The sequence below is a fragment of the Lichenostomus cassidix genome, chromosome 1 (genome assembly GCF_008360975.1).
Source record: "Lichenostomus cassidix isolate B80296 chromosome 1, HeHo_3.0, whole genome shotgun sequence".
Taxonomy (NCBI): domain Eukaryota; kingdom Metazoa; phylum Chordata; class Aves; order Passeriformes; family Meliphagidae; genus Lichenostomus; species Lichenostomus cassidix.
The window spans coordinates 1,817,086-1,842,841 of NC_139479.1; the positions used below are offsets into that span (position 1 = coordinate 1,817,086).

Below are 25,756 nucleotides of genomic sequence, written 5' to 3' on the forward strand. Positions count from 1 at the left end.
CGGGACAACGACAGCGGCTGGTCGGGATAGCCGGAGCCGTGCCGCTGTGGGCCATGCCGCGGCGCTCCCCGCGCGGCGCTCGGTGGTGCGGCCCCGGTGCGGCCCTCGCGGCGCGGGCGGGGGCGGTGTGTGTTCCGTAGGGCGGCTCTGCACAGGGCCGCGTTTCCATAGGGACTGCCGAGCCGCTCCCGCCCGCCGCCAGGCCTCACCCCAGCGCCGCCGGCGGCCCCGGGGCCCTGCGCAGGTACGAGGGGCGGGAGGGCACGGGAGGGCAGCCGGCCGAGGGGCAGCGCTGGCCTGTTCAGCCGGCCCGGGACAATCCCGGAATGGATCATCCCCGGAGGTGATCCGCTCCAGCCCCGGCAAGGCGCGGTCACCGGCGGCAGGTGACACAGGAACGCGGCCGGGTGGCTCTGGAATAGCTGCCATCCAGGGCATTCCCAGGGAACGGGCACAGCCTGAGCTCCAGGAGGGCTCGGATACCTTCCCCAGAAATGCCAGGCTGGATGTTGGGTCTGGGCAGGGATAGGGTGGCTCTGGATGATCCTGATGGATGTTTCCCAGCTCAGCTCATTCCACGATTCTCCCTGGGCGGCTGTTCAGTGCTCTGCCACCTCCATGGAAAGAAGCTCTTCCTCGTGGTGAGGTGGAATTCCTGCTTTTAGTTTATTGCTCCTCGTCCTGACCACTGAGAAGAGCCTGGCACCATCAGTGCTGGAAGTTGATGGATAATTGTTTACATCAGGGTTTACTAAGGAGGTTTGTCACCTGGGATTTGGGAGACATGCCTAAAGGTCACTGGCGAGTGGCTTTTGTATAGCTTTTTAATTATTTTATATTATTATTTAGTTTCCTGCCTTTGTTTCCTATCAGAAACACGATTTTTGGCCTTATTTAGGTTATTGGATTTTGTCAAACCTTGCTGACATCCGACAGGAATACCAATCCACACTGAATAATTACTTCCATCCCTGCTTTTCTGGGTGGAAATCAACTATTTCCCTGTCTTTTCACTGCAGAAATCCAAACAAAATATCTTAAGAGCTGAATGTCTGCTGTCAGCAAACGAGCTGCCTGATTCTAAGTGATGCAGACAAATCTCTTCTCCATGGAAGTGGCAGCAGCCCTGACCTGGCAGAGCTGCTGGAATAACTTCCCAGCTCACACTTTGTTCTCAGCAGTAAGAAACAATCCCATGATTTAGATACTTAGTTGAGATGAGGGAAATAAGGTTCCATGTCTTGCCCAGTGTTTCTATCAGATTACTCTTAATTTTTGCTGACAGTATCTTGCAGCTTTTCCACTTTGTTGGGTTTTATGGGAGGATTTGCTTTCTTTTTTTTAAAAATCCTTGTTGGAACAAGAGCAGCTAGATCCCAGATAAGTGTTATTCTCTGTTTTCCCTCTCTCTGCTGTGAGAAGCACTGCAAACATCCTGATAAAACCAAAATTAAACCCTCGCTGTAGCCAAACAAACCAACCCAATCTGGCCCTGATGACACTGTGTGATAATTTTATTTTTCCATGGAGGTGGATCCAGGTTAGCTGGCACGGGGTGGTTGTATTGGCAGTGCCTGAATCCTGCTCAGGGGACTGCAAAGGTGCTTAAACCTGCACTTAAATCCTTTCTCTTTTTTGGATTCATCCAGCATTTTCCTCTTTGTGAGAGTTTCCTCCCCAAACCCTTCTGTTGATGGAGTTATAGTTGTTCATTATGACATATTTAATGTTTTAAAGGATATGGAGGATGGCTTGGGTTTATTTTTGTGTCCTGACAGCAGGAGACTGAATGCAGATGTCTTCCAGAAATGCAAAATGTTTTGTTACAGAGCTGGGATTTCTTTTCTGAATCAGTGATGCAGCAGGGATTGACCTAAACCTAAACCTAAGCATACTTAAAATATCCTAGAAGAATATTTTTATGTTTTCTAACAGAACTGCTGTCAGAGGTAGCAAAGGAGACAAGGAGGGATTTTTCGGTGGGAAAAATCCAACTATTCTTGCTTCCCATCGTTCTAAACAAGGATTTTTAACCTAAACACCCTGCAAAATAGAGGCAAATCAGGTCTGAACAAATCATTTTTAAATATAAAACTCTACAGCTGCTTTTTGTTGAACTACAGGGAGATTATAACGCATGGCTTGGCATTTTGGCACAACACCTTGGACTTGGACTTGAGCATCTGCTGCTGCCAAGCTGAGCTGCAGAGCTCTGAGAGCTCCTTCTGCTGTGGGCTGAGAGCCCTTTAGCAGGATTCCTCAGCAAAGCTGGACTTTGATAGGAAATATTTCCCATTCCATGCTCCAGGTGACCTTGCAAAGCACAGGGGATGAGTTATGAAAACAATTTTTCAGCTTTCCAACTCCTTGTCAGTGCTTGGAGGGCGACTTTGTAATCCTTCCCTTTGTTATTGTGTGACATCCACGTGCATGGAAGGGAAAAAACACACTCCAAAAACAGGAAAAAGTGACTGCAAAGCTTTTGGAAGAGGCAGTGGCGAGTTCGAGTCACGCCCAGGGAATTATTTTTAACTTTGTGTCGAAATGTTGGTCTGCTGACCTGTTTATTGTGCTCTGGCAGTGCTTCTCCACATTTCTTGTTATCTCAGGGGTGCCACAGCGGAAATGTGGGTTGTTTTTGTAACTCTTGGCATGTTTTAGTTCACCAGCAGGTTCCACCTTGCTATGAGAACCCAAGATGGATCCAGAAGAGCAGGATTTACTTGGGGATTACAGATACAGGAATTATTCTTCAGCCATTGAGAAAGCTTTGAGGAACTTTGAATCATCCAGTGAATGGGCAGATCTGATCTCTTCCCTTGGCAAACTCAATAAGGTACAGTGTCAGGGGAATCTTTTGTCATTTGTTTGTTATATCTGTATTGTTATGAACTTTTCTGTCACTTACAGCACTTGGAAAAATTGAAAATGCACTTCAGGAAAATAATAGAAGGAGCTAAGTCAGTATTTTTTGTATAAATGTGAGAAATTCTGGTGAAACTGACGGAGCTTTCCTTCAAATGGTATTTGCTTCCTTTATACTGCGAAGTTAATTTAATTTTTGCATCAAAGTTAATTTAATTTAATTAAATTTTTGCATCAAAGAAACCCTCAGTGCTGCTACTCCCTCTAGAGCAGCTAAAAAGCTTTTCTAGAAAACAGGAGGTCACATTTTAGAATATTTTTTGAGAGAGAACTTATATTTAAAGGTCACATTTATTGGCTGTGTCCTTCCCTTGGATTTGGGGACATTTGGTGTTGTATTTTGTATGACCATGGAGCGAGACAGACAGAAAGAAATATTGTTTTGGGACAAGAGTTCCACATTTCTGCCTTCACTGTTGCATCCTGATTGCTGTTGAGTCAAGAGCCAGAGGCCTTCAAAATGCTTTTCTCAAAAGGGAAACTATGAAATAAATAGAGTGAGAAATGCTTTGATCTTTTATCTTGACCCAGATGAACACTCTGAACTGCTGAACATCTACCTGAGACTCTTATTCAGGTGCAGAATTGCCAAAATCTGTGGCAGCAGGGGAGAAACCAAGGGAAAAGCTTTCAGCTGATCCAGCAGTCCATCTGCTGTGGGATTTTATGGATTTAATCTTTTTAGGAGCTTAAGAATTGGTGGAGCAAATCATCCCCAGTGTTCAGCCCTGTCTGTTATGTGAAAATGAGGATGATGTGGCAGGGGAAGGTGTTGCCAAAAGGAAGACTGAGAAATCAGATGTCAGTAACTATTCCCTGAACTCCTCTGATGACTTGGTCTCCTACAGCCTCAAACAGAAATATTATTGTTGAGTTTTATCAGGGTTGGGGGAGGTGTTTCTAACAGGAAAACCTCATTTTCCCTGCAGTCAGCAGTGGAGGTGGATGAGCAGGAGGGAGGAGATCAGCAGGATCTCAGTGATAAAATTGTATTTACAAACTCCACATGGTTGCATTGAGGATCCTGGGAGTGCAGGGATAATTTATCTTAATCACACATGAAAATGCTGAGAAAAGGAAGGACAAAACACAAGAAATCAAGAAGTTCAGAAGTTCTTTTCCAGAGCTGTGTGAAAGGTGTTCTTACCTCTATGGGTGTAATATTTTTCTAAGGCTTTTTCTCCTGCAGGCACTATTGAGACACAAACACTGTCTTATTTCCATAAAGCTCAGAGGCATCACCCTCCAGGTAATCCAAGGTCTGTAGGAAGCAAGAGAGGCTCTTATTCCTTAAAAATAAGGTAAAAAGAATGGAGGGAGCTGCTCCTTGGCTGGTGCAGAAAAACAACTCTGCTACTTCTCTGTTATTACTTGATGGTCTTAAAGATCTCTTCCAGCCTTGATGATTCTGTGATTCTGGAAAACTGGAGGTTGTTTTTGAGTTTCTCTCTCGCTTCTACAGCTCTAAATAATATTTCATGGTGACTTGTGGAACCAGGGAAGCAACATCTGAATGGAGAGACTTTTTATTTCATCTTTTAAGGGAGATGAGCCTCATCTAACTTGACATGACTTCAGCACACACAGCTTCACCTTGAATTGCTTTTAGACAGGCAGAGGAATAAAGGGGTTTATTTTTTTGTTTTGTGACTCATCTCTTGCTTCAAGTAGGTCAGGTGAATGTTGTCCTAAAATTGTGTGTGTTCCTCCTAGGTTTTATGGGGAGCTTGAGGTGAGTTACTGCGGTTTTGTCTATGGTTTTTGGGGTTTTTTGGGATTTCTGAGGTCAGAAAAGCTGAATCTCCCCTGCAGGGACAAAGAGCTGCAGCTACCAGGTGTGAGCATGAGGGAATTGGCAGAATTTGCTCGTTTATTTTACACCCCAAGCTTACAAGGGAAAGATTTTGGGGGGTTAATTTGAAGGCTGTGGGTGTTCTACATCATCAAGAGAGAAGAGAAACAATGGAGAGCAATATTTATAAATAAGGATATAAATGGGCAGATGCAAGCAGGTGGACCAAACAGGCAGCAAATCTGGATGTCAATGCTTTAAGGATTTAGTTTTCAGTGAGAAATCACTTTCATACTCTGATTCAAAAGCTGCTGGGGTAGAGAGATGTTGCCTTTTAAACTTGGATCCCTGGCAGTGTCCAAGGCCAGGTTGGACATTGGGGCTGGGAGCAAACTGGGACAGTGGAAGGTGTCCCTGCCATGGCTGGGGTTAGAACAAAATGATCTTTAATCCATTCTGGAATTTAGTAGTATTTGCTCTAAAAGAGCACTTTCAAACTGCTTTTTATCCTTGGACATAACACAAGTCTGGAAATCCAACTTACAGTCTTTACTCTGCAATTTCAAAGCAATTAAAAAAAATCCAATTTCCAACAGAAAATCAATCTGTTACTTTTTAATTCTGAAGGCTTTTCTTGCCTCAGAAACTTCAAGGTGAACCTGATCTCACCCAAACCCTTGTTCTGTTGGGAAGGGAAAGGAAAATAAGCCCCAAAACTCATTGCAGCTGCACACTGTGGTTTGTTTGAACAGCAACACTCCATGTCACAATCTGTCTGTTCTTGAGGGAGAGAAGAAGAGGATTTTTCTGAACCAGGGATTTAATGAGTGCAGCTATTAATTAACCAATTGCTTCATATGAAAACTCAGACTGCCAGGGCTTTATCCCAGCTGCTGGCTCACTTACAGACTAATGCTGAAGACAAACCTTATTTCTATTTTTGAGAAGTTTTTCCTAATCCCTTATTTTTTCACCAAACCCAATGGACAAATGCAATGTCCATTGCAGGACTGAGGATATTTTATACACCTTTCCCCCTCTTTTTTAATACAACTCCAGCTCCTACTTTACTGAAAACCACCTTTAAAATTCATTCTATTCATGGCATAAAATTAATGGTATTTCTTTGGAAGCTAGAGGTCTGTTTAGAACTTTTTTTTTTACTTGGAAAATGAATCAGTGGAAAATGGAATCACAGGTTCTTCTTCTCCCTCTCTCCTCACAATCACTGTTGTTTAAACAAGAATTGTGGTGTCTCCTAATTGAAGATAATCTTAAAAATTGGTGCTGCTTTTTCTGGAATCCTAGTAATGAAAATAAAAATGTTCACTTGACTTGCATGGGTTTTTTATCAATTTGTCAGCAGTTTTCTAGTGGTGCTGCAGAGCTGTGCAGAAGGAATTAAACCAGGAACGAGAAAATGCAAATATTCCTCTCTGTGTGTGTGTGGGTTTGGTTTCATTTTAAGGCGCAGGTGCAAAAAATAGCAAGTTTTCTTTTTGTAGACAATTCTGTACTTTTATTGGCAAATTTCACAGAAATTCTGAGCATCCTTCTGTTTAGTGGCAAATCCTGAACCTGGGAACAGTGATGTGGGAATGAGATCTCAAGTTTGTTCACCTCTAGCAGCCAAAGTTATAATTTCAGCATTCCTGGGTCCTGATGCCTTATTCTTTTCTCACTTGTGGAAGCTCAGAGTACTTAAAATTCAAACTTCTTAACTTTGCCTGTCAGCTCGAGGAAATTAATTAGCATTTAGGAATCAGTCTTATTATCCTGTCACTCCTATTTCAGTGAGATCCCTCTGCTAATTAATTCCTTTCAAGCCTTTTAAAATTCTTAGATCTCTGCAATTTTGGGGAAGCTGGAAAGAACCTAAACCTTTCTGCCAGCGGCTGTTGGAATATGAAGATGGTATTTGTTCACTCTGAACACTGAAAGGGAAAATATTTACCACTGGCCTACTTTTTTTTTGTAATTAACTCCTTTTATGTCTATAAATATACAGAGAGGGTGTGGGCAAATACTTGCCAAGCAATATAATTAGAAAGTTTCAAAGTCCAGCTTTCAAGCAATCTTCAAAGTTCTTATGAATATTAAGGGTTTTAATGTTGAAATAATATTCCTCATCCAACACATGGGTAAATGTCTCAAATAGAAAAGGTATAAAAATGGTAACTCCACAAATATAACCTGGTTTAGTTCAATATATGAAATATTGCTCTGTTCTTGGGTTCTGGTTTTTATCATCCATGAAATGCAGATCTGCCCATCCTGGGGGAGGAAGAGAAGGAAGGAAATGAAGTGGCTCTAAGTGACATCTGTGTTTCTGCCAGGATGGTGTGACATTTCTGTTTGCTGTTGTTATAAACTCTCAACCTTTCTTCTTCTTGAGTAAATTTTCTGCCAGCTGGTCCTTCTGAAAGGTGCTGCTGGGTTTGATCTCCTCCCCTCCCTGCTGAGGAGTGTTCAGTGTTAAAGTGACCTGGCTTGGCTTTATTTCAGGATTTATTCTGCTGCTTTTCCAAGCAGGATAGAAGAACCTCAAATTGAAAACAATGCCATAGGATAAAACCATGATTTAACTTTGGAGAGAGTCAAGAATTTGCCTGATCCTGGAAACCTCCCAAACATCCACTAGAACATCTGTTTGTGTTTGCAGACTGATCAAAGCCTTGACTTGCAACTTCTCTTTTTAATTGTCTCTGACTTGAAGAGAAAACTTATTTCTTTCCCTGCTGAAATGCTTTGGTGGCTCCAGGAAAGGAATAACCTTTCCCAAACAAGGGAGGCACAGTTTTACCTAAAACCTGCCCCACCACCAAAACTTATTGAATTATTTCCTGTCCTGAAGATCTTTTACTTCTACATCAGTGCAGTGAATATAGATATTAAACTAGAGAAGCTGTGGCTGCTCCTGGAAGTGTCCAAGGGCAGGTTGGATGGAGCTTGGAGCAGCCTGGGGCAGGGGAAGGTGACAGGGGTGACACTGGATGGGCTTTAAGGTCCTTCCAACCCAAACCATCCATGATTCTATACATGAAATGAAAATTTATGAGAAAAGATGAATCTCTAATTCTTTCTTTATTTCTTAAAAGCTGAGATGCTCTTCTTGCCACTTCCCTACCTCCCCTGGAGATGGGATAAGAATACCCTGTCCCAGTCCTGCTCTTTGACTTCCTTTTCCCTCCTCCAAGCAGAGTAAACCAGGCTTTTCTAAATTTTCCATTGCTGATTCTACATAAAAATTCAACTGCAGAATTCTGCTGTTTCAGTGTAACAAAATGCAGTTAGCAGTTTCACTGTAACAAAATGCTGTTAGTAAAACCCTTGAATACATTTAGTCCCTCTCATCATTCCTCTCAATCTTCAACATGCAGCCATTATAATATTTTATATTTCACATTTTACCTCTTTATTCTCCTCTCCTTTCCTCCTGCAGGCTCTCCAGAGTAACCTCAAGTATTCTCTGCTGCCCAGAAGGCTGATCATCAGTAAAAGGTTATCCCAGTGTTTGCACCCAGCCCTGCCCAGTGGGGTGCACTTAAAGGCTTTAGAAACCTATGAAATCATCTTTAAAATCATTGGCACAAAATGGCTTGCCAAGGATTTATTCTTGTACAGGTAATTTAATTTTTTTTTCCTAAGGCATAACCATCTCTATTTGAATTCTATTTGAATTCTATTTGAATTCTCTTTGAATTCTCTTTGAATTCTCTTTGAATTCTATTCTAACCAATTCTATTTGAATTAACTAATTTTTTTTTTTTTTGTCTTTCTTTTTGATTCCAAGCTCTGGTTTGTTCCCTCTGCTGGCAAATGCAGCAATGTCAGTGAGACCTGTTCTCCTCGGGTTGTATGAGAAATATTTTCTCCCTCTCCAGAAGTCCCTCCTGCCTGGTCTCCAGGCCTTTGTCATTGGGCTGCTGCCTGGCTTGGAAGAAGGATCAGAAATTTATGACAGGTAACATTAATTATTCCCTATTAATTTAAGCACTATCCAGTATTTTGCTTTTCTAGGGAATTCTCAAGAAATTTCTGTCAGATTTCTATAGATAAAAGAGATTCTGTAGGTGAAAGGATGGTGAGACTGGGGAAGATGAAGTGGAAAAACCCTTTTTCCTCTATTTCCATCACAGGAAGAGAAGAGGGAAAGGAGGATTAAAAATAGATGTGCTGAGAGAAAGGAATAAAAATTTCTTAAAGCTCCTTTGAACCCCTGAATAATTAGCCTGACCACTGCTCTGGAGAGAAATTCTATTTGAATACTTCAATATGAGAGAGCAGCTGAATGCTTTCCAGTATTTCCATATAATCTGACAAAAGCATGGAGCAGGGAGTTAATGAGAACTGCAGATAAACTTCCAATATCTGACCTCTGGGTTTTTAACTTTTTCCCCTAATTTTGATGGCATCATTTTCCTCTTTGCCTTGACCAAGCTGGATCAGACAGGAATAAATTAATATAGTTCATAATACATATTTCACAATTCTAGTGAAATATATTTCATAAATCTAGTGAAATATTTATGTTAAAAATAATTTAGTGGAGTTTTTTGTGAAATACAAACTTACATGAGGAAGTTTTTCTTTAGTTTACTCACTGCAATGATTTTGATCCCAGAATGTCTTGTCAGAAGGTGTTTTAGGTTAATTTGAAATCCTTTTTCGTGAGAGGCTCTCCACTGAGTGTTTTCAGAACCTTCAATATTGAGGACTAAAATGAATAAATTAATTAAAATTAATAAATCTCCTGCTGTTCCTGAAAGTGGCCAGAGTGCTGAGGTTGTGCTTCAGCCTGGTGTTGTTTTATCTCGTGGAATCACAGAATGGTTTGGGCGGGAAGAGACTCAGGGATCCAGGGGACTTCACATCTCTTGTTTTTCTTCCTCCAGTGTCTTAAAAATTGATTTAAAAGTAGAAATTTTTAGGATAATTTCCAGCTGCCAGACTGATAAATTTGACTTTCGGACTTCAGCATGTGCTTAAATACTTCCAATTTAGCATTTCACACTTCTGACCGTAAATATTTTGCAGACGTGCTGCAGTTATTTGGTCAGAGCTAAATATTTGCAGATATTTCCTGGAGAACTTTCCAATGGATGCCCAGAAACTTGGTTTTAATGACAAAGAATTGAGTGACTTTGATTGTTTTTGCACAATGAGATTCATCCACCATCTAGAGGAGGATTCCTTGCCCATGGCAGGGGGTGGAATGAGATGATTTTTAAGGTCCTTTCCAACCCAAACCATCCTGAGATTATGTTCAGTTGTAACACAAAGATGAAAAAATCAAATTATATCAATTATTTCTGTGCATAATTACCTTTTTGTGGTATAAAAGTATCTAACAAAGGGTTTTTTTCTCCTTTTTCTGTGTGTGTGTGTACAGAACAGATGCCCTGCTGGTGAAGCTGTCCCTGCTGATGGGCCAGGAGGTGTTTTATGGAGCTCTCTGGGGCAGTGTGCTGGGCAGCCCTTCCATCAGGCTCCCTGCTTCCCTCTTTGTTGTCAGCCACATCAACAGGGAGCTCTCTGGCAAACAGCAGAAGTTCATGCTTGGCACTGATTATAAACTCACTGTAAGTTCAGTTTGCACTCCACAATCCCAGCAGGTTGGGCCTGCTCTGGGTTAAATTAGGATGCCATGCAATTAAAAATATTTTTGAGGAGAGAGAAAGAGAGGCTGAAAGGTCCATGCTTTGAAATTGTTTATATATTTAATGTTGAAGAGCAGCTTTTCTGGTTATAATGTTAAATGTGCAGTTCCCAAAATGTTTGCAGTTTTGAACTTCAGTGTCTTTTTATTTTTGAAATTTAGTTCTGAAATTTAGTGTCTTGTTATTTTTCCAGTGAAATGGAAATCTTCTGTAGGGAGTAATTCATGTTGAGAGATGGAATAAGTGTAACACTGATTTTAATACTAACTTTAATATCTGCATTTTGTGAGGCTTTACATCTTGTCTGGTGATGTAACTCTGGGAAATTCTGAATTGTTACAAAACCAGCTATTGACAATTCTTTTAATACCCAGAAAAAGTTGTTTGAACTCACTCTGGGTGCAGGAGTTAAATTGTAATTATCCTCTTATTTCACCAAAATATTATTCACAGCTTGCCAAACTTTCTTCCTTCCCTTCCTGTGATGATTTGATTGCCATCTAAATGTTGTGTTTTCCTTTTCCAGATCAAATCTCTGTGTGTGTCAGTGCTGGATTCCAATGTCCTTGTGCAGAGGAACACTCTGGAAGCAATCCTCTTCTTTTTCCCATTTTATACAGCTTTGGTAAGAGGATTATTTAGGGATTTTCCCACAGAAGGTGTGTTCTGTGCACCCAGCCCAGCTCCCACCTCTCTTAGTGCCAAAAGGCTGCATTTTGTACCTCCTAAATCAGTGGATTTTGGGGTTTCTTGTGCCACATCGATTTTAGGGGTGGAGGAGACTCTGCTGCTTTCCAGAGGCTTTGCAGCTTCAAAGTAAGACATGACTGAAGACAGAATTTCATGAGGCCTTTTGGGGGATATTTGGGATGTGCTTGAAGTATCCAGGCCTGAGAAAGTGATATGGGAAAAAAATTGAGTTTTGTCAATTAGGATTTTGGAATTGTCCACACTAAGCTAAGCTGTTTGTGGTGAAAACCAGGGGAGAAAATATTACTTGGAACAAGAATTGTTCCCATTGATTCCCGTTGTTTGTTGGGGTATTTTGAATGGAGCAAGGATTTTTAAATCTTAAGGAGAGGAGAAGCTTTGGGGTGACCTCATTGTGGCCTTTTGGTGCCTGAAGGAGCTGCAGGAAACATGGAGAGAGACAATTGCCAAGGGCTGCAGGGACAGGACACAGGGAATGGCTGCAAAGTGCCAGAGGGCAGGGAGAGATGGGATCTTGGGAATTAGGAATTGTTCCCTGGCAGGGTGGGGAGGCCCTGGGATGGAATTCCCAGAGAAGCTGTGGCTGCCCCTGGATCCCTGGCAGTGTCCAAGGCCAGGCTGGACATTGGGGTTGGAGCAGCCTGGGACAGTGGAAGGTGTCCCTGCCATGGCTGGGGTGGAATAGGATGATTTTTAAGATCTTCCAACCCAAACCACACTGAGATTCCATGATCCCACCTGTGTCAGATTCCTCGAGATTTTTATTACACAAAACATCTTCCTGTTGATGGTTTGTTACCTTTTCCCCAAAACATGAACATTCCCAGTTAAAAACCCACCCCATCCCCAATCTTGACTCCTTTCAGTGCTCCCAAACAGCTGAAATATCTTTCTTTTCCACCCCAGGACTGCAGGGAAAGCACCATCCTGCTAAAAAGGGCTGATTTGGTTTATATCCTGTCAGCAGCCACCCAGACACTGCTGAGGAGAGACATGTCCCTCAACAGGAGATTGTATGCATGGTTGCTAGGTAATGTACAAAATCCTGGAAGATTCAATATTCTGGATATCAAGAGCAAAAAAATCAATGCTTAATACTGCAAGAAGCTTTTTCAGCTGTTACTGAATGATGATAAAGTAAAGTGGTGTTTATTTGCCGTTTATTAAGTGCCTTAATATAATCAAACATATGGCAAACAGGGCTCCTCTTCAGAGGTGAATTTATTTCCCTCTGAATCCCAGGGTGTCTGAGAAGTTCTGGTTCCACCCCCAGCTTGTTGTGAAGTGATTCAGTGGATGAAAGGACTGGGGCACTATTTGAACCCTATTTTTCTGGCAGAAATACTAATTCCCACATTTATCTGGCCTTGATTTTGATTTATGTGCTGTGCTGAATATCCAGATGCCTCAAACTGGGACCTATGGGCTGTTGAAATGACAAAGGTTAAAAATACAGTGAAATTTCAGTATAAACCCCTGTGTTGAGTGCTCTCTGAGCTCCTCCTGCCTCTGTTTTCTCGTAGGCTCTGATATTAAAGGTGGCACTTTTGCTCCAGACTCCACCACTTCTGAAGACCATGCTGTTTATTTCTTTGGAAAATACTCTAAGGATCTTTTGGTTGAGGTTGGTGTTCATTGTATACAGATACATTCCAGATCAATTTGTGATCCTTTACATGTTAGCACAAACTGTGTCCAGAATTATTCCCAATTATTGGTTTGTCCTTCACTCTCTCTCCCCGTGGTTATATTTCCATCTCTCTCAAAGCCTCTGTGTTGTATTTATCCCAATATTGCATTGCTTATGGAATCTAAGGAAACCAAAGGGAAGCATCTTAGCTGCATTACCTGAATTATTTAAAAATGCTTCTCTGGATAAAATCAGCCATGAGTGGAGATAATGGGAAGATGGCATTGATTTGTCAGCCCCGGATGGAAAATTGGAGTTCATTTGTAGCCAGTCCTAAGCAAAATCAAATTTAGAAACACTTCAGCTCTTAATGAGATGACAGGCTGTCTCTGATGTATTACATTGGGATGTTTTCCTTCTCCTAGAGCTTGATTGTGATTTTGCATCAGAAATTCCCTGAGTCTGACCCAGAGGAACAGCACCAGGCTTATCTGAAACCCTTCCGGATCCTTATCAGCCTCCTGGACAAGCCTGAAATAGGTAAATTGTTTGTCCCTGGGCACTGTCCCAGCTCTGGGTAGGATTTAAACCCCTGCACAGTCCTTCCCAATCCTGAAGCTGCTGTGTGGGAGTGTGCAGGAGGCTGTTCCTTGCCTTGGCTCTGCTTGGGAACAAATTCCCTCTCCAGGTTATCTCTGCAGAGATGGATGGATCCCAGTGAGGAAAATGCACATCTGTTGGGTCAGCACAACCCCAAACCCACAGGCTGGGGACAGAGTGTCCTGAGAGCTGCTCAGGCAGGAAAGGCCCTGGGGGTGATGTGACAGCAGCTGGACACAGCCAGGGGGACAAGGGGGACAAGAGGCCAATGGCAGCTGGGCTGGATCAGGAGTTGTGTGTCCAGCAGAGCAGGGCAGGGATTGTCCCTCTGTGCTGGGCACTGAGAGGCTCCTGCAGGGCTGTGTCCAGTTCTGGTCCTGCAGGAGAGACCTGGAGGGGCTGCAGAGTGTCCAGGGCAGGAACAGAGCTGGGAAGGGGCTGGAAAACTGCTGAGGGAGCTGGGAAAGAGCTGAGGCTGGAGCAAAGGAGGCTCAGGGGAACCTTGTGGCTCTGCACAGCTGCTGCCAGGAGGGGACAGCCGGGGGGTCAGGCTGTGCTGAGTGTCCCAAGGGAAAGGAGAAGAGGAAATGGCCTCAGGTTGCACCTGGAGAGGGGCAGATTGGAGATTGTGAAAGAAAATTTCCCTGTCAGAGTGGTGAGGCCTTGGGATGAGCTGCCCAGGGAGGTTTGCAGTCCCTGTCTCTGGCAGTGTTCAGGAGCAGTCTGGATGTGGCCCTTGGGGACATGGTTTGGGTGATGCTGGTGCTGCTGGGGTGGCACTGGCTGATCCTGAAGGACTCTTCCCACCCTGATGATTCTGGAATTCTGTGCCCTGAACTGAGAGGTCACTTACAAAGAAGCACTTCCACCCTTATCTCAATATTCCCATTTGTTCCATGGAGTTTATTTGCTGGAATTCACTTCCCTGTGCCAGGTCTGTCCTGTTGTGTCCATGCAGCACCAGAGGGATGAGGCTCTGCCCATCCTTATTTTCAAGGACAAATTCATCTTTCTGCCCTAAAGAATTAAACCAAAGTGACTTGACAAATATTTTGAGGATTTAAAAATATTCTGCGTGGGAAGTGACGTTGCCAAAGAGACCAAGGTTGTTTCCATTATAAACGTATTGATTAATCTAATTTAGAAAGTAAATGAGAGACATTACCCTACTGGATGTGTTGCTTGGCTGCCTGACAACCAGCATTAATCTAAAGTACAAATAAAGGGATAATCAATCCCTTTTAAAGCAGGGATATTTAGCTAAACTGCATTATCCAGTTTAATCTTTCTGTTCCAGTCAGCACACAAAGTTTAACTCCTTGAGCCTTAAGCCATTAAGACTTTCACTCCCTGTGGAAATGGATTTAACAATGCAACTATTATTTAAAGGCATCAAACTCAACAAGAATCTTTGACCTTCTGTGCTCTTCTTAGTCACTTAAACTTTTTTTTTTCATATTTAAAGCACCCATTGCAATGCTTTATACACTACTTTTTAAAAAAATTATTCTAAGTTTAAAGCATTGAAATTCTTATTTCTTCACCTCCTCTGTAGACAACTCCTGGATTGTTTTTCCCTTCCCTTGCAGGGCCTCAGGTTGTTGGGGATCTGTTCCTGGAAGTTCTCAGAGCTTTTTATTCCTACTGCAAAGACACCCTTGGCTCTGATCTCAAACTCAGCTACAATCAAAGTGGTAACATCCTGGCAAGGTAGACACAAGTTTCCAACTCTGGGCTGAAATTGGATCTTTTTTTAAGCTAAATTGTGAAAATCAAGCAATTTAGGGGAGGTTTGTGATTTCCATCATCTGAAAGATGCTCCAACTCCAGCTATTCCAGAATGATTTATTCTTTGATTTAAAATAATTAATGCTTTTTAGCTTGTAGAGAAAGGGGAAACTTTAGAATGCATCAGCTCATGTTATAGAATCCACACTGACCTCTGGTTTTCTTTTCCTTTTCTTTCCCTTCCCAGTGCAATCAAAGAGAACAAAAACGCTTCAGAAATCGTCAAAACAGTGAATTTGTTGATCACATCCTTAAGCACTGATTTCCTCTGGGATTACCTGACCAAATGCTTTGAGGATTGTTTCAGGTGTTTATGCTGTCCAATGTCCTCTCAAAAATGCCACTTCAGAGCTGTCAGTTAAGGATAATGATATTTACTGAAGTTTTTAAGGGACATCACACATGATAGAACCAGCCAGATGTGTAAGTTGTGTCCACAAATAATTCAGGAATGCAACCAGGTAAACAATGAGATGGAAATTTCAACCTGGGATCAAAATGAATTATTTTCACATCAACCACTGAAGGAGCAAAAATGGTTGGGTGGGGAGGCAGAGAGGTCTTTATAGAAGAAAAATAAAAATCCTAAATGGTCTTTAAGGCCCTTTCTAACCCTGTGATTCCATTATATTTCTATTTTTATCCTTTTCTAACTCTAAGAAAGGAGATTGTGCTTCAAGTAGTGAAATTCAATCTGGAAATTAGCAGCTCTTCAGCATCCCACATGTAGCTTAGGTTGCTTTGACAGAATATTCTCTCCTGCTGTGTTAGAAGCCTCAAAGCTGTTCAGTATTTCATGCTGCCTTTGGGTTGTAACCAGAATTTTGCCATGAAAAAAGCTTACATAAGACTGTGTCTTTCACTCCAGAAACAAATGCACAGAGATGAGGTATCCTCTGGAAAGTGTCAGCACTCCTCCTACCATCTCCGAGCTCTGCACACTGCTGGTGTTCCTGCTGGATGTGATTCCTTTGGTAAGGCAGCCTGATTTATCACTCGTGCAGCAGTGATGGATAAGATGTGATAACTCATTTAACCTTTTGCTCATTTATTTCAGGAGCTCTACTCTGAAGTGCAGACTCAGTACCTTCCCCAGATGCTCAGTTACATGGTGCAGTCTCTCCTGGAAAACATGGAAGTGTTGGGTTTGCCAGAACTCACTCATGCCTTAAAGACTTGTTTTAAGGTGCTCAGCAAGGTGCAAATGCCTCCTTCCTACCTGGACATCGAGACAGGCAGTGGCAATGGGGTAGGTGATTTTCAGCCCCTCAGAAATGGTTAGAACTGCTTAAAACTCTTGGTGGCATAACTGATTTTAAACTGCTGGTTCTCCTCATTTCAATGGCTGCACTTGAGGGAGTTACAGAAAAGATGAAGGGAGATAATTTCCAAGGGATGGAGGGACAGGACACAAGGAATGGCTGCAAACTGAAAAATTTTAAGTTTGGATGGGATATTGGGAAAGAATTGTTCCCTGGCAGAGTGGGGAGGCCCTGGGATGGAATTCCCAGAGAAGCTGTGGCTGCCCCTGGATCCCTGGCAGTGTCCAAGGCCAGGCTGGACATTGGGGTTAGAGCAGCCTGGGACAGTGGAAGGTGTCCCTGCACCCCTGGATGATCTTTAAGGTTCCTTCCAACCAACCATTCCATGATTCCATGAAATCTGTAACTTCAGCAAGAAAGATTTTTTGAAACTCACCTTCCTTGGCTCCTTCCAGAGCTCTCTAATGCTTTGTTACTCTAGCTGGTTGTTCAGCTCTGGCTGGTTTGGATTATTTGTGGCACTGAAGGAGTTCAGCCTGGTCTCAAACTGGGACTGCAATTCTGCCCCTTGGGGAGGATGGGATCTAAATGGTTTTGGAAACAGAATGCAATAGCTGCAAACTGGAGTTGCCCAATCCAGCCCAGCTTCACAGCTGGTTAGGTCTGCAAGGCTTTCAATTAATATTTCAGTGCAACACAATGGGGTATTGTTGGTGTGCAAAGGACCATGGTAAGGAATGAGGAATAAATGGGGTAAAACCACCCCACAAGCACAGCCTGCCAAAGGCTCCCAGCAGAATAAATACCTGCATTTGAGCAGAAATAATCCAGCAGATGTACCACTGCTCTGGGGGTAAACTGATTTTAAGAGAACACATCCCTCTGCTAAGTTGCTGTTTGATGACTCAATATGTGAGGTTTGTACAAACATTTGTTGGGTTTTAAAGGCAAATGAGTGGAGCTGCTTATAAAACAACTGTAATATTGTGATTTTGTAAACACAATCTGGAAATCACAAAGAGGATGTTTTCCTTTTTCCGTCACTGCTGTTTTCCAATTTAAATTCCGCTTGGCAGTGCCACACTAACCACATCCATATTGCTGTTCCAGAGCCCAGTGCCAAAGGAAGATGTGGATATAACCTCAGAGACCAAGTCTGTGCTGCAGGAGGAGGATGAGGCTCCATTCCCTCCCCTCAAATCAGAGGACAGTGGCATTGGCCTCAGTGCCTCCTCCCCAGAGCTCTGCCAGCACCTCGGGCTGCCCACAGTGACCCTGGAGAGAGATGATGTCTGGAAAAAAGGAGGGAGCATCCAAAAAACTCTGCATTGCATCCAAGAGCTGGTGGCCAAGTTCTCCAGCAAATACATTTTCGGGCTGCAGCTCCAAGAAATGAGTAATGAAGGCATTGCAGCAATAAATCTGGGCGGGAAGGAGAAAAAGGAGAATGGCTACAGGTTACCCGAGAGTGGCAACAAGAAAAAAAGCCCCTGGGATGCCAAACAAATCACTGTGCCTCAGGTCAAACAAATGCTCTCAGAGCTCTTCTCAGCCAGGGGTTCACCCTTCAGGAGCAAGAATTCCAGTCCTCTCCTCTCTGAACACAGCTCTGGTCCCAAAAAGGAAAAGGAGGAAGAAGAATGGGACTTAGAACTGGTGTTGGGACCCCTCAGAGGGGACTGCAAGGAAGCTTTCTCTGCAGCCTGTCACCTCCTGCTGGATTGTACCACATTCCCAGTTTACCTGTCAGAGGAGGAGATGGAACAGTTGTACCTCTCTCTGTTTCAGGTGCCTGGTAAGAAAAGCTTCCTTTCCTGGGCAATTGGAGCATTTTGGGGATGCAAACAGCACTGTGAGCTTGGCTATTTGTAAGACCAGAGCCAGTGAAAAACCCTTTGATAGGGCTGAAGGCAAATTGTCTGTGAATTAAAGACTTCCCACCTCAGCATCTGTGGTGTGTCTGGCAGCTGAGTTTTGCAAAACTTTAAATTCACAATTTTTGGAAAACTTTCATAGAAAATTTGGAGCTGAAGGGATAAAAAGACCTCCTTGGCCTCTACAGCCTTGCATGGCTCAGGATTTTCAGGATATCCATCCCCTGCTGTCCGTGTGTTGTGTGTTTCCCCAAAACAAAGGATGTTTTAGAGGAAGATGGGTGTAGGTGGAAAACTGAAGTTCTACATCATAACAGAGGCAAAGTCATCTTTCCTAAACCCTCAGAATTTAAAAGAGTCCAATACAACAAACAAAACCAAATTTGTATAACTGGAGGACCTGTTTGTTCTTGGAATTCCAGTTCATTCCTCAGCTTTAGCAGGAGATGTTATTGGCCTTAAGGGTAGCTGGAAAATAGGTTTTTAGGGAATGGAGAGGTGGGAGACTGGAAAACTGGGTCCTCTTCCTCACCTTACTCCATATTCCTGCTGTCTGATGATATTCCCATCATCTCCATGAGTGAGCATGGCATGGAATTCTGTTCTTATTGCCTCAGGAGAGGCAAAGATGGCTTGGCTTGATGTCAACCACTTCAGTTACAAATTTATAAATTCTGAACTGCTGTGCCTCGGTGCTACAGGAAGAGCATCCATGGATCAGGAGCCCTCTGGAATTGGTTGTGACAAAGGCAGCTGGAAAACAGCAGCTAGAAATAGTGGTTGGGAATAAACATAAATGGGAAGCAGAAATCCTGTAGTTATTGGGGTCCTGTGAGAGCTTCTGCTGGGAGAAGTAGGGAAAACATGGAGAAATTGTCTTCATGCCTGGCAGTGTCCAAACCCAGGCTGGACACTGGGGCTTGGAGCAGCCTGGGACAGTGGAAGTGTCCCTGCTGGGGTGGCACTGGATGGGATTTAAGGTCCTTTCCAACCCAACCCATTCCAGGATTCCTAAGATATTGATGTGGGATCTAGGCAGTCATTTTGGTTCTGTGACCTTGACTGAAGGATTTTTGGGAACATGACCCCAACCTTGGCATTGTTTCAAACCCTTTCTCTCCCTTCCTTTCCCAGGAGGTGAACCCAGCTTCCCTCTGTGGCTGAAGTCCCTGATGACAATCTGCTGCTGTGTCAACGACTGCTACGTGCAGAACGTGTCCATCTTCACCCTGCTGGAGGTCATCAACCATTCCCAGTCCCTGGCCCTGGTGATTGAGGACAGGATGAAGAGGTACAAAGTGGCTGGCCACAACCCTTTCCTTGGGAAGCTGCAGATGGTCACCCTTCCTCCCATTGCTCCTGCAGTTCTGAAGATGATCTCAGAGAAAACAGAGTTCTACCAGGTGTCCGTTTTCTTTTCCTTTTTTTTACTGTCCAGCTACACTGAACCTCTAATTCATAGAATCCTAGGATTCTGAGGCAATCTGGGAATGCCTTTTGGGTAACAGGAAGCCAGGAAAAAATGGCTATTATTAATAATATAATTACTGTTAATAATTAATATATTTCCCTAGAGAGTAGCCTGTATGCTCTGGAATCAGCTGAACAAGGAGACTCTGGAATCAGCTGAACAATTAGACAAGATTCTAATTCATAGAATCCTAGGATTCTGAGGCAATCTGGGAATGCCTTTTGGGTAACAAGAAGCCAGGAAAAAATGGCTATTATTATTAATATAATGACTGTTAATTATTTATGTATTTCCCTATAGAGTAGTCTGTGTGCTCTGGAATCAGCTGAACAAGGAGACTCTGGAATCAGCTGAACAATTGGACAAGATTCTAATTCATAGAATGCTAGGATTCTGAGGCAATCTGGGAATGCCTTTTGGGTAACAGGAAGCCAAGAAAAATGGCTACTATTATTATTATTATTATTACTGTTAATTATTAATGTATTTCCTTAGAGAGTAGCCTGTGTGCTGTGGAATCAGCTGAACAAGGAGACTCTGGAATCAGCTGAACAATTAGACAAGATTCTAATTCATAGAATCCTAGGATTCTGAGGCAATCTGGGAATGCCTTTTGGGCAACAGGAAGCCAGGAAAAAATGGCTATTATTATTACTATAATTACTGTTAATTATTAATATAAATATTGTCTTTTTTTCCCTAGAGAGTAGCCTGTGTGCTCTGGAATCAGCTGAACAAGGAGACTCGGGAGCACCACATTGCCTGTGTGGAATTATTCTACAGACTGCACTGCTTGGCTCCCTCAGCAAATATCTGTGAAGACATCATCTGCCAGGCCCTTCTGGATCGGGATAAAGTAAGTCCTGGATGCACTGAAGCCTCTCCAGCAGTGTGGAATTGTTCCAGTGCTTCCCAAATTTCCTCCTGTTCCCTTCCTTGTGTCTTCATTCCCATGGTTGCTCTGCCTGCCAAGAGTCTGACAGGCTCTGTCCATGCTGAGCAATTCCCTGGGATTTGTTCAGCATGGGATTAGCTGAATTTAATCCCTGGATACAAAATCTATCTGTCAAGGCTGAAGTTTTTTTTTAATTCCAGCCCAAATCCTGGAGTTTTTGTCAGTATTTCCAAACTGCCCCAGCTCCACCAATATGACTGTATCACTTGGTTTAATGTGTAATCACCTTTGTGTAAAATAAAAGTGTAATTTATTTGTAATCATTTTATGTAAAATCACTTGATTTTAGCTTGACTTTACAGTAGTTGGTTCTCATAATAAACTGGCTTTTAAGTGAGCCAGTTAGGAATTCTTTTCCTTCCCTAATTAATGACAGAACAGTTCTTCAACAACTGACAGTTTTGCACAATAAAACTTCAACCAGCCACTTCCAATCTTTGCTATTGTTTTCCTATCCTTGACATTTTGAAAGATAAAAATTTGAAAACCTTTTGAAAGCTTTCCACCAATAACCACTGTCTCTTGTTTCCTTGCCAAGGGGACAAGGCTGGAAGCTCTGTTCAGATTCTCTGTCATGTGGCACCTGACCAGAGAGATCCAGGGCAGCAGAGTGACTTCCCACAATCGCTCCTTTGATAGGTATTTCCACTTCCATTTGCATTTCTATATTTAATTAGATTGTGCTTTATTCTCTTCTCTGAGGAGTTCTCTGTAGGGAGAGAATAAATGAGCAAAAGGAAGATTTTCCACTTCCTTGGAGTTTATCTTTGCAGGGCACTCTGTGCATGGTCTGTTTTTTTTTGTTTTTGATGAAGCAATTTGCTGTAAAAATAGAAAGAATTCATAAATGAGGAGTAGCTTTTCTGGAGAGCAGATATTTTTTATCTTGGAGTGAATTAAATTTACTTTCCAAAGAAAATACCGCCAGCTCCTTGTGAAAATAAAAATCTTAGTTTAGTTTTACTCCCTACGGGATAAAATGAGATAAAACCAAACAAATATGGGAAAGAACTTCAAAATCTTCAAACTCAAAATCTGCTGCTCTTGCAGAGTGGGAGGATTTGTATAAATATATTGTATTTGCTTGTATAAATTCCTGTCCTCAGCCCAGGAAAAAGTGTTTGGCCAAAGCTGTTGGGAGCAGACCTGATCTGCTGGCTGGTGCTTCCTCAGACACGCTCTGGTTGTATTCCCTGCCAGGATTTTACTGTTTGATTAAACTTTTCCAGCGATTTGAGCTGTCCTGGGTTTTGCTTTGTCCCTCAGGTCGCTGTTTGTGGTGCTGGACAGCCTGAACTGCTCGGATGGAGCCATTGGAGCAGCGGCTCAGGGCTGGCTGATCCGAGCTCTGTCGCTCAACGACGTGGCGCGGATCCTGGAGCCAGTGCTGCTGCTGCTGCTGCACCCGCGCACCCAGCGCACCTCCATCCAACACATCAAGCACAGGCACTCCCCAGGTACAGCTCAAGCAAACCCACACAGTTTGGAGTGCTCACTTGTGGGGTTTGATGAGTTTGTTTGTTGGTTTTGGATGTTTGGGACACAGACAGAGATCTCTGCAGTCAGGTTTTAGAGCATGAGGTTTGTTGTGGAAGGGTGTGGGTGTAGGAGAATTTTGATCCTGCTCTCTTTGCAGTAGGTTAGAACTGCTCTTTAACCACCTTAAAAGAGAAATAATTCTTGCCTCAACTCAATAATTCTTTTAGCCCCACTTATTACAATAAATACTGGACTAGAGCAGAGTAGCTTTATAAACTTTTTTTCCTTACAATGATTTATTGAACATAAAGCACGTTGTGTTGCCTAAATGACCCTTAGAGGTTCCTTCCCAACCCAAGTTATGATTTATGTGTGAAATAAACAACTAAGTGGTCATTTTGATAAAATCATCTTTTTTTCAGACTATGTTCGTGATTGGCTTTGCAAGAAAAAGGCTCCTTTGAAGGAGTCTGGCATTTCTGAGAGCAATTCCGAGGAAAACCTTCCCTTGAGCCAGTTCACTACTGTGGACAGAGAAGCAATTTGGGCAGAAGTGGAAAACGATCCAGAGAAAGCAGAGCTAAAAGCTGAGCAGCCTGAAAACGAGGAAGCAGAGGGTGAGCAGGACAACAGTGAGCACACAGAATCTGCAGACACCAGCACAGGCCATGACAGTGACAACACCTCCTCCTTCTCCCCCTCCCTGGAGCTGCAGGAGGTGAGCAATGAGGACAACGAGGCTGCAGCTGATGGCAGAGAAGCTCCAAGCCATGGAAATTCCCTCAATGCTTCCCTGTCTGAGAGCTCCAAATCCAGCATGGGGCCAAACCTGGTGAGGGCTGACTCTGAGAGGACTCAGGCCTCAGAGTCTCTGTCCAGTGATGAAGAGGTGGACCTGGAGCTGCAGGAAATCACCCATTCCAGGCTGCTGAAGCAGCAGAAGGAGAAGCAGGAGCTGACAGAGGCTCTCTTCAAGCACATGCTGCTCTATCTGCAGCCCTACGACTCCCGGCGGGTGCTCTACGCCTTCTCCGTGCTGGAGGCTGTGCTCAAAACCAACCCCAGGGAATTCATCGAGGCCGTGGCCACCACCAGCATGGACACCAGCTCCACAGCTCACCTCAACCTCATCTACAACCTCCTGGCTCGCCACCAGGAAGCCCTTGTAGGGCAGAGCTTTTATGGCAAGCTGCAGCCTCAGTCCCCCACCATGTGTCCCCATTCCCTGCTGATCGAGCTGCTCACCTACCTGTGCCTGAGCTTCCTGAGATCCTACTACCCCTGCTGCCTGAAGGTGACCCACAGGGACGTCCTGGGCAACAGGGACGTGCAGGTGAAGAGCGTGGAGGTGCTCATCAGGATGGTGACCCAGCTGGCCACCATGGCCAAGGCGGCAGAGCCCAAGAGCGTGGAGTTGATCCGCAGTTTGCTGGGCAGGTGCAAAATGCAGGAGTTCGTTCTGCTCTCCCTCTCAGCTTCCATGTACGTCAGTCGCAAACGTTACCAGCTGCTGCTGGCTGATGGAGCCAACTGTGCTGCTGAGGAGGAGCTTTTGGAGGAGAGCCTGATCAACTTTGGCCACGATCAGATCTGGAGTGAGCACCCCCTCCAGATCGAGCTGCTGAAGCTGCTGCAGGTGCTGATTGTGTTGGAGCATCACCTTGGGCAGAGCCCTGAGGAGCAGGAGAATCAGCTAGACCTGTCCAAGGAGTGGCAGCAGGCTCTGAACTTCCAGCAGGCTATTGGGGCCATGCAGTATGTGTATCCACATCCCATCACTTCCCAGGGACTGTTTGTCTCTGCTGTGGTCAGGGGGCTGCAGCCAGAGTATGGCCATGGCATGCATCCCACCTGGGTGGGTTTGGTCACCAGCTCCCTGCCTTATTTTGGGAAGTCCTTAGGCTGGACTGTGGCCCCATTTGTGGTGCAGATCTGTAAAAACCTGGATGAGCTTGTCAGGCAGTATGAGAATGAAGCTGTGAAGACATCTGCCAAAACGTCTGCCAGGTAAGAGCCACTGTGGGGATTTGTTATCCTGAAAATTCCCTTTTCTACTGAGTGTGTAGGAACTCACTGGGTCAGCACTGTGGCTCCCAGAGTTTATCCTCAATTTCTGCTGCACCTCTCCCTGGAGTGAGGTGGAGACAGGATTGTTGGAGGAAGAGAGGAAAGAGGAGCAGCAGCTGTGATACTTCTGTACCTCTCTGTGATCTTTCTGTCCCCCTCTGCCTTCCATCCAAGTAAAAAAGTTCCCAGTTTTATGGATCCTTTTGTTTTGATTTTCCTGACCTGATATTCATTCCTGATATTCCTGGTATTCATTCCTGATATTCCTGATATTCATTCCAGTTTTAGCTATGGAATAGAAACAGGAATTAAAAAAGGAATTTTTAATCAAGGAAATACCACTTCGCCTGGTAACCTATTTGGTTTTTTTTTTCCCTTCCAAAGCTTCACTTCTAAAAGAGAAAATGTGACTCCTGATTATCCCCTCACCCTGCTGGAAGGGCTGACAACCATCGGGCACTTCTGCCTTCTGGATCATCCCAATCCACCAAAAAAGGTATGTGGGAATCCCCTGACAGCAGAGTCACATCCCTCTTGCTTCAAGGTGAATATAAGCAGTAAACTGTACAAGAAAATAACCTTAGAGAGACCTCATAGCACATCCAAAGAACTGCAGTAAATCAAAGTGGAAGGACTGAACTGAATTTTCTGTATTTGAAGCCTGGAAAGTGAATTTTAAGTAGAGTTCATGATAATATTGGTGATGCAAATATCAGTCCTCTGTCATTAACAAACTCTTCTATTTTCTTTTAAGTTGATAATATGTCAATGTGTTCCCTACAAATTTTTGGCTCTGTGGTGCATAATAAATATATTTTAACATTGATATTTTGGGTTTTTTTTCCCCCAGTCATCCTGTTTAGCTGAACCTGCCAACCTGAGGAATGCCAGGAATGCCATCCTGGAAGAGCTGCCCAGAATCATGAACACCATGGCTCTCCTGTGGAGTGTCATCAAGAGGGAAGACTCCCAGAAAAGACCAACTGACTTCTTTGGGACAACTAAAGGATCTTCTTCAGTCTACTTTAAAGCAACTAAAGTAGGAGTTCTTTCAAAATGCTGAGTTTTTTATCTCCTCATCCTCCCCAGTGCATTTTACAGAGTTGTTTCATTGTATATTTTCTGAACATCTTGAGGAAAGAAATATTGTTTTATAAAACAGGAGATAGTCTTTGCCTTAAAAATAATAGCATTGATAGTTATTTTTCTCCCCTCTACAGACATTAAGAACAAAAATCTTGGACTTCCTGAACCCCTTGACAGCACAGCTTGGAATCCAGCTGATGGCAGCAATTGCAGCAGTGTGGAACAGCAAGAAACCCCACAGGAGTCACAGTAAAACCAAGGTGAAACTAAAGAAAGGCACTTTTGTATTTCTAGTCTAAAGGCAAATGTTACATTTGTGTGGTAAATTCTAAACTCTGCTTGAAGATTCTTAGGGGTTTTTTATTTATGACTGAAAAATCTGAAATGCTCTTGTTTGGAGAAAGCATCAGGACTACAACTAAACCTCAATAAATAACCAAATAAAACCCACATTGG

At 43.4% G+C, this 25,756-nt stretch overlaps 1 protein-coding gene across 2 annotated transcripts in view; it reads left to right on the forward strand.

The window, feature by feature from the left end:
* Positions 1–156: 156 nt before the first annotated feature.
* Positions 157–25,756, forward strand: part of DOP1B (DOP1 leucine zipper like protein B) — a 35,408-nt gene continuing 9,808 nt past the window's right edge. Inside the window, exons 1-22 of one of the 2 annotated variants that reach the window (XM_085078680.1) lie at positions 157–244; positions 2,662–2,836; positions 8,160–8,341; positions 8,511–8,681; positions 10,110–10,299; positions 10,904–11,002; positions 11,995–12,118; positions 12,612–12,712; positions 13,144–13,258; positions 14,908–15,028; positions 15,294–15,413; positions 15,975–16,080; positions 16,164–16,355; positions 17,479–18,163; positions 19,377–19,645; positions 20,417–20,569; positions 21,207–21,307; positions 21,935–22,125; positions 22,570–24,154; positions 24,599–24,710; positions 25,065–25,253; positions 25,435–25,560. In XM_085078680.1, the coding sequence (XP_084934806.1) occupies positions 2,699–2,836; positions 8,160–8,341; positions 8,511–8,681; positions 10,110–10,299; positions 10,904–11,002; positions 11,995–12,118; positions 12,612–12,712; positions 13,144–13,258; positions 14,908–15,028; positions 15,294–15,413; positions 15,975–16,080; positions 16,164–16,355; positions 17,479–18,163; positions 19,377–19,645; positions 20,417–20,569; positions 21,207–21,307; positions 21,935–22,125; positions 22,570–24,154; positions 24,599–24,710; positions 25,065–25,253; positions 25,435–25,560 (5,070 nt within the window). In that variant the 5' untranslated portion in view covers positions 157–244; positions 2,662–2,698. Of the gene's footprint in view, positions 245–516; positions 642–2,661; positions 2,837–8,159; positions 8,342–8,510; positions 8,682–10,109; positions 10,300–10,903; positions 11,003–11,994; positions 12,119–12,611; positions 12,713–13,143; positions 13,259–14,907; positions 15,029–15,293; positions 15,414–15,974; positions 16,081–16,163; positions 16,356–17,478; positions 18,164–19,376; positions 19,646–20,416; positions 20,570–21,206; positions 21,308–21,934; positions 22,126–22,569; positions 24,155–24,598; positions 24,711–25,064; positions 25,254–25,434; positions 25,561–25,756 lie in introns of those variants that run through there. The other variant, XM_085078747.1, reaches the window with a different exon arrangement.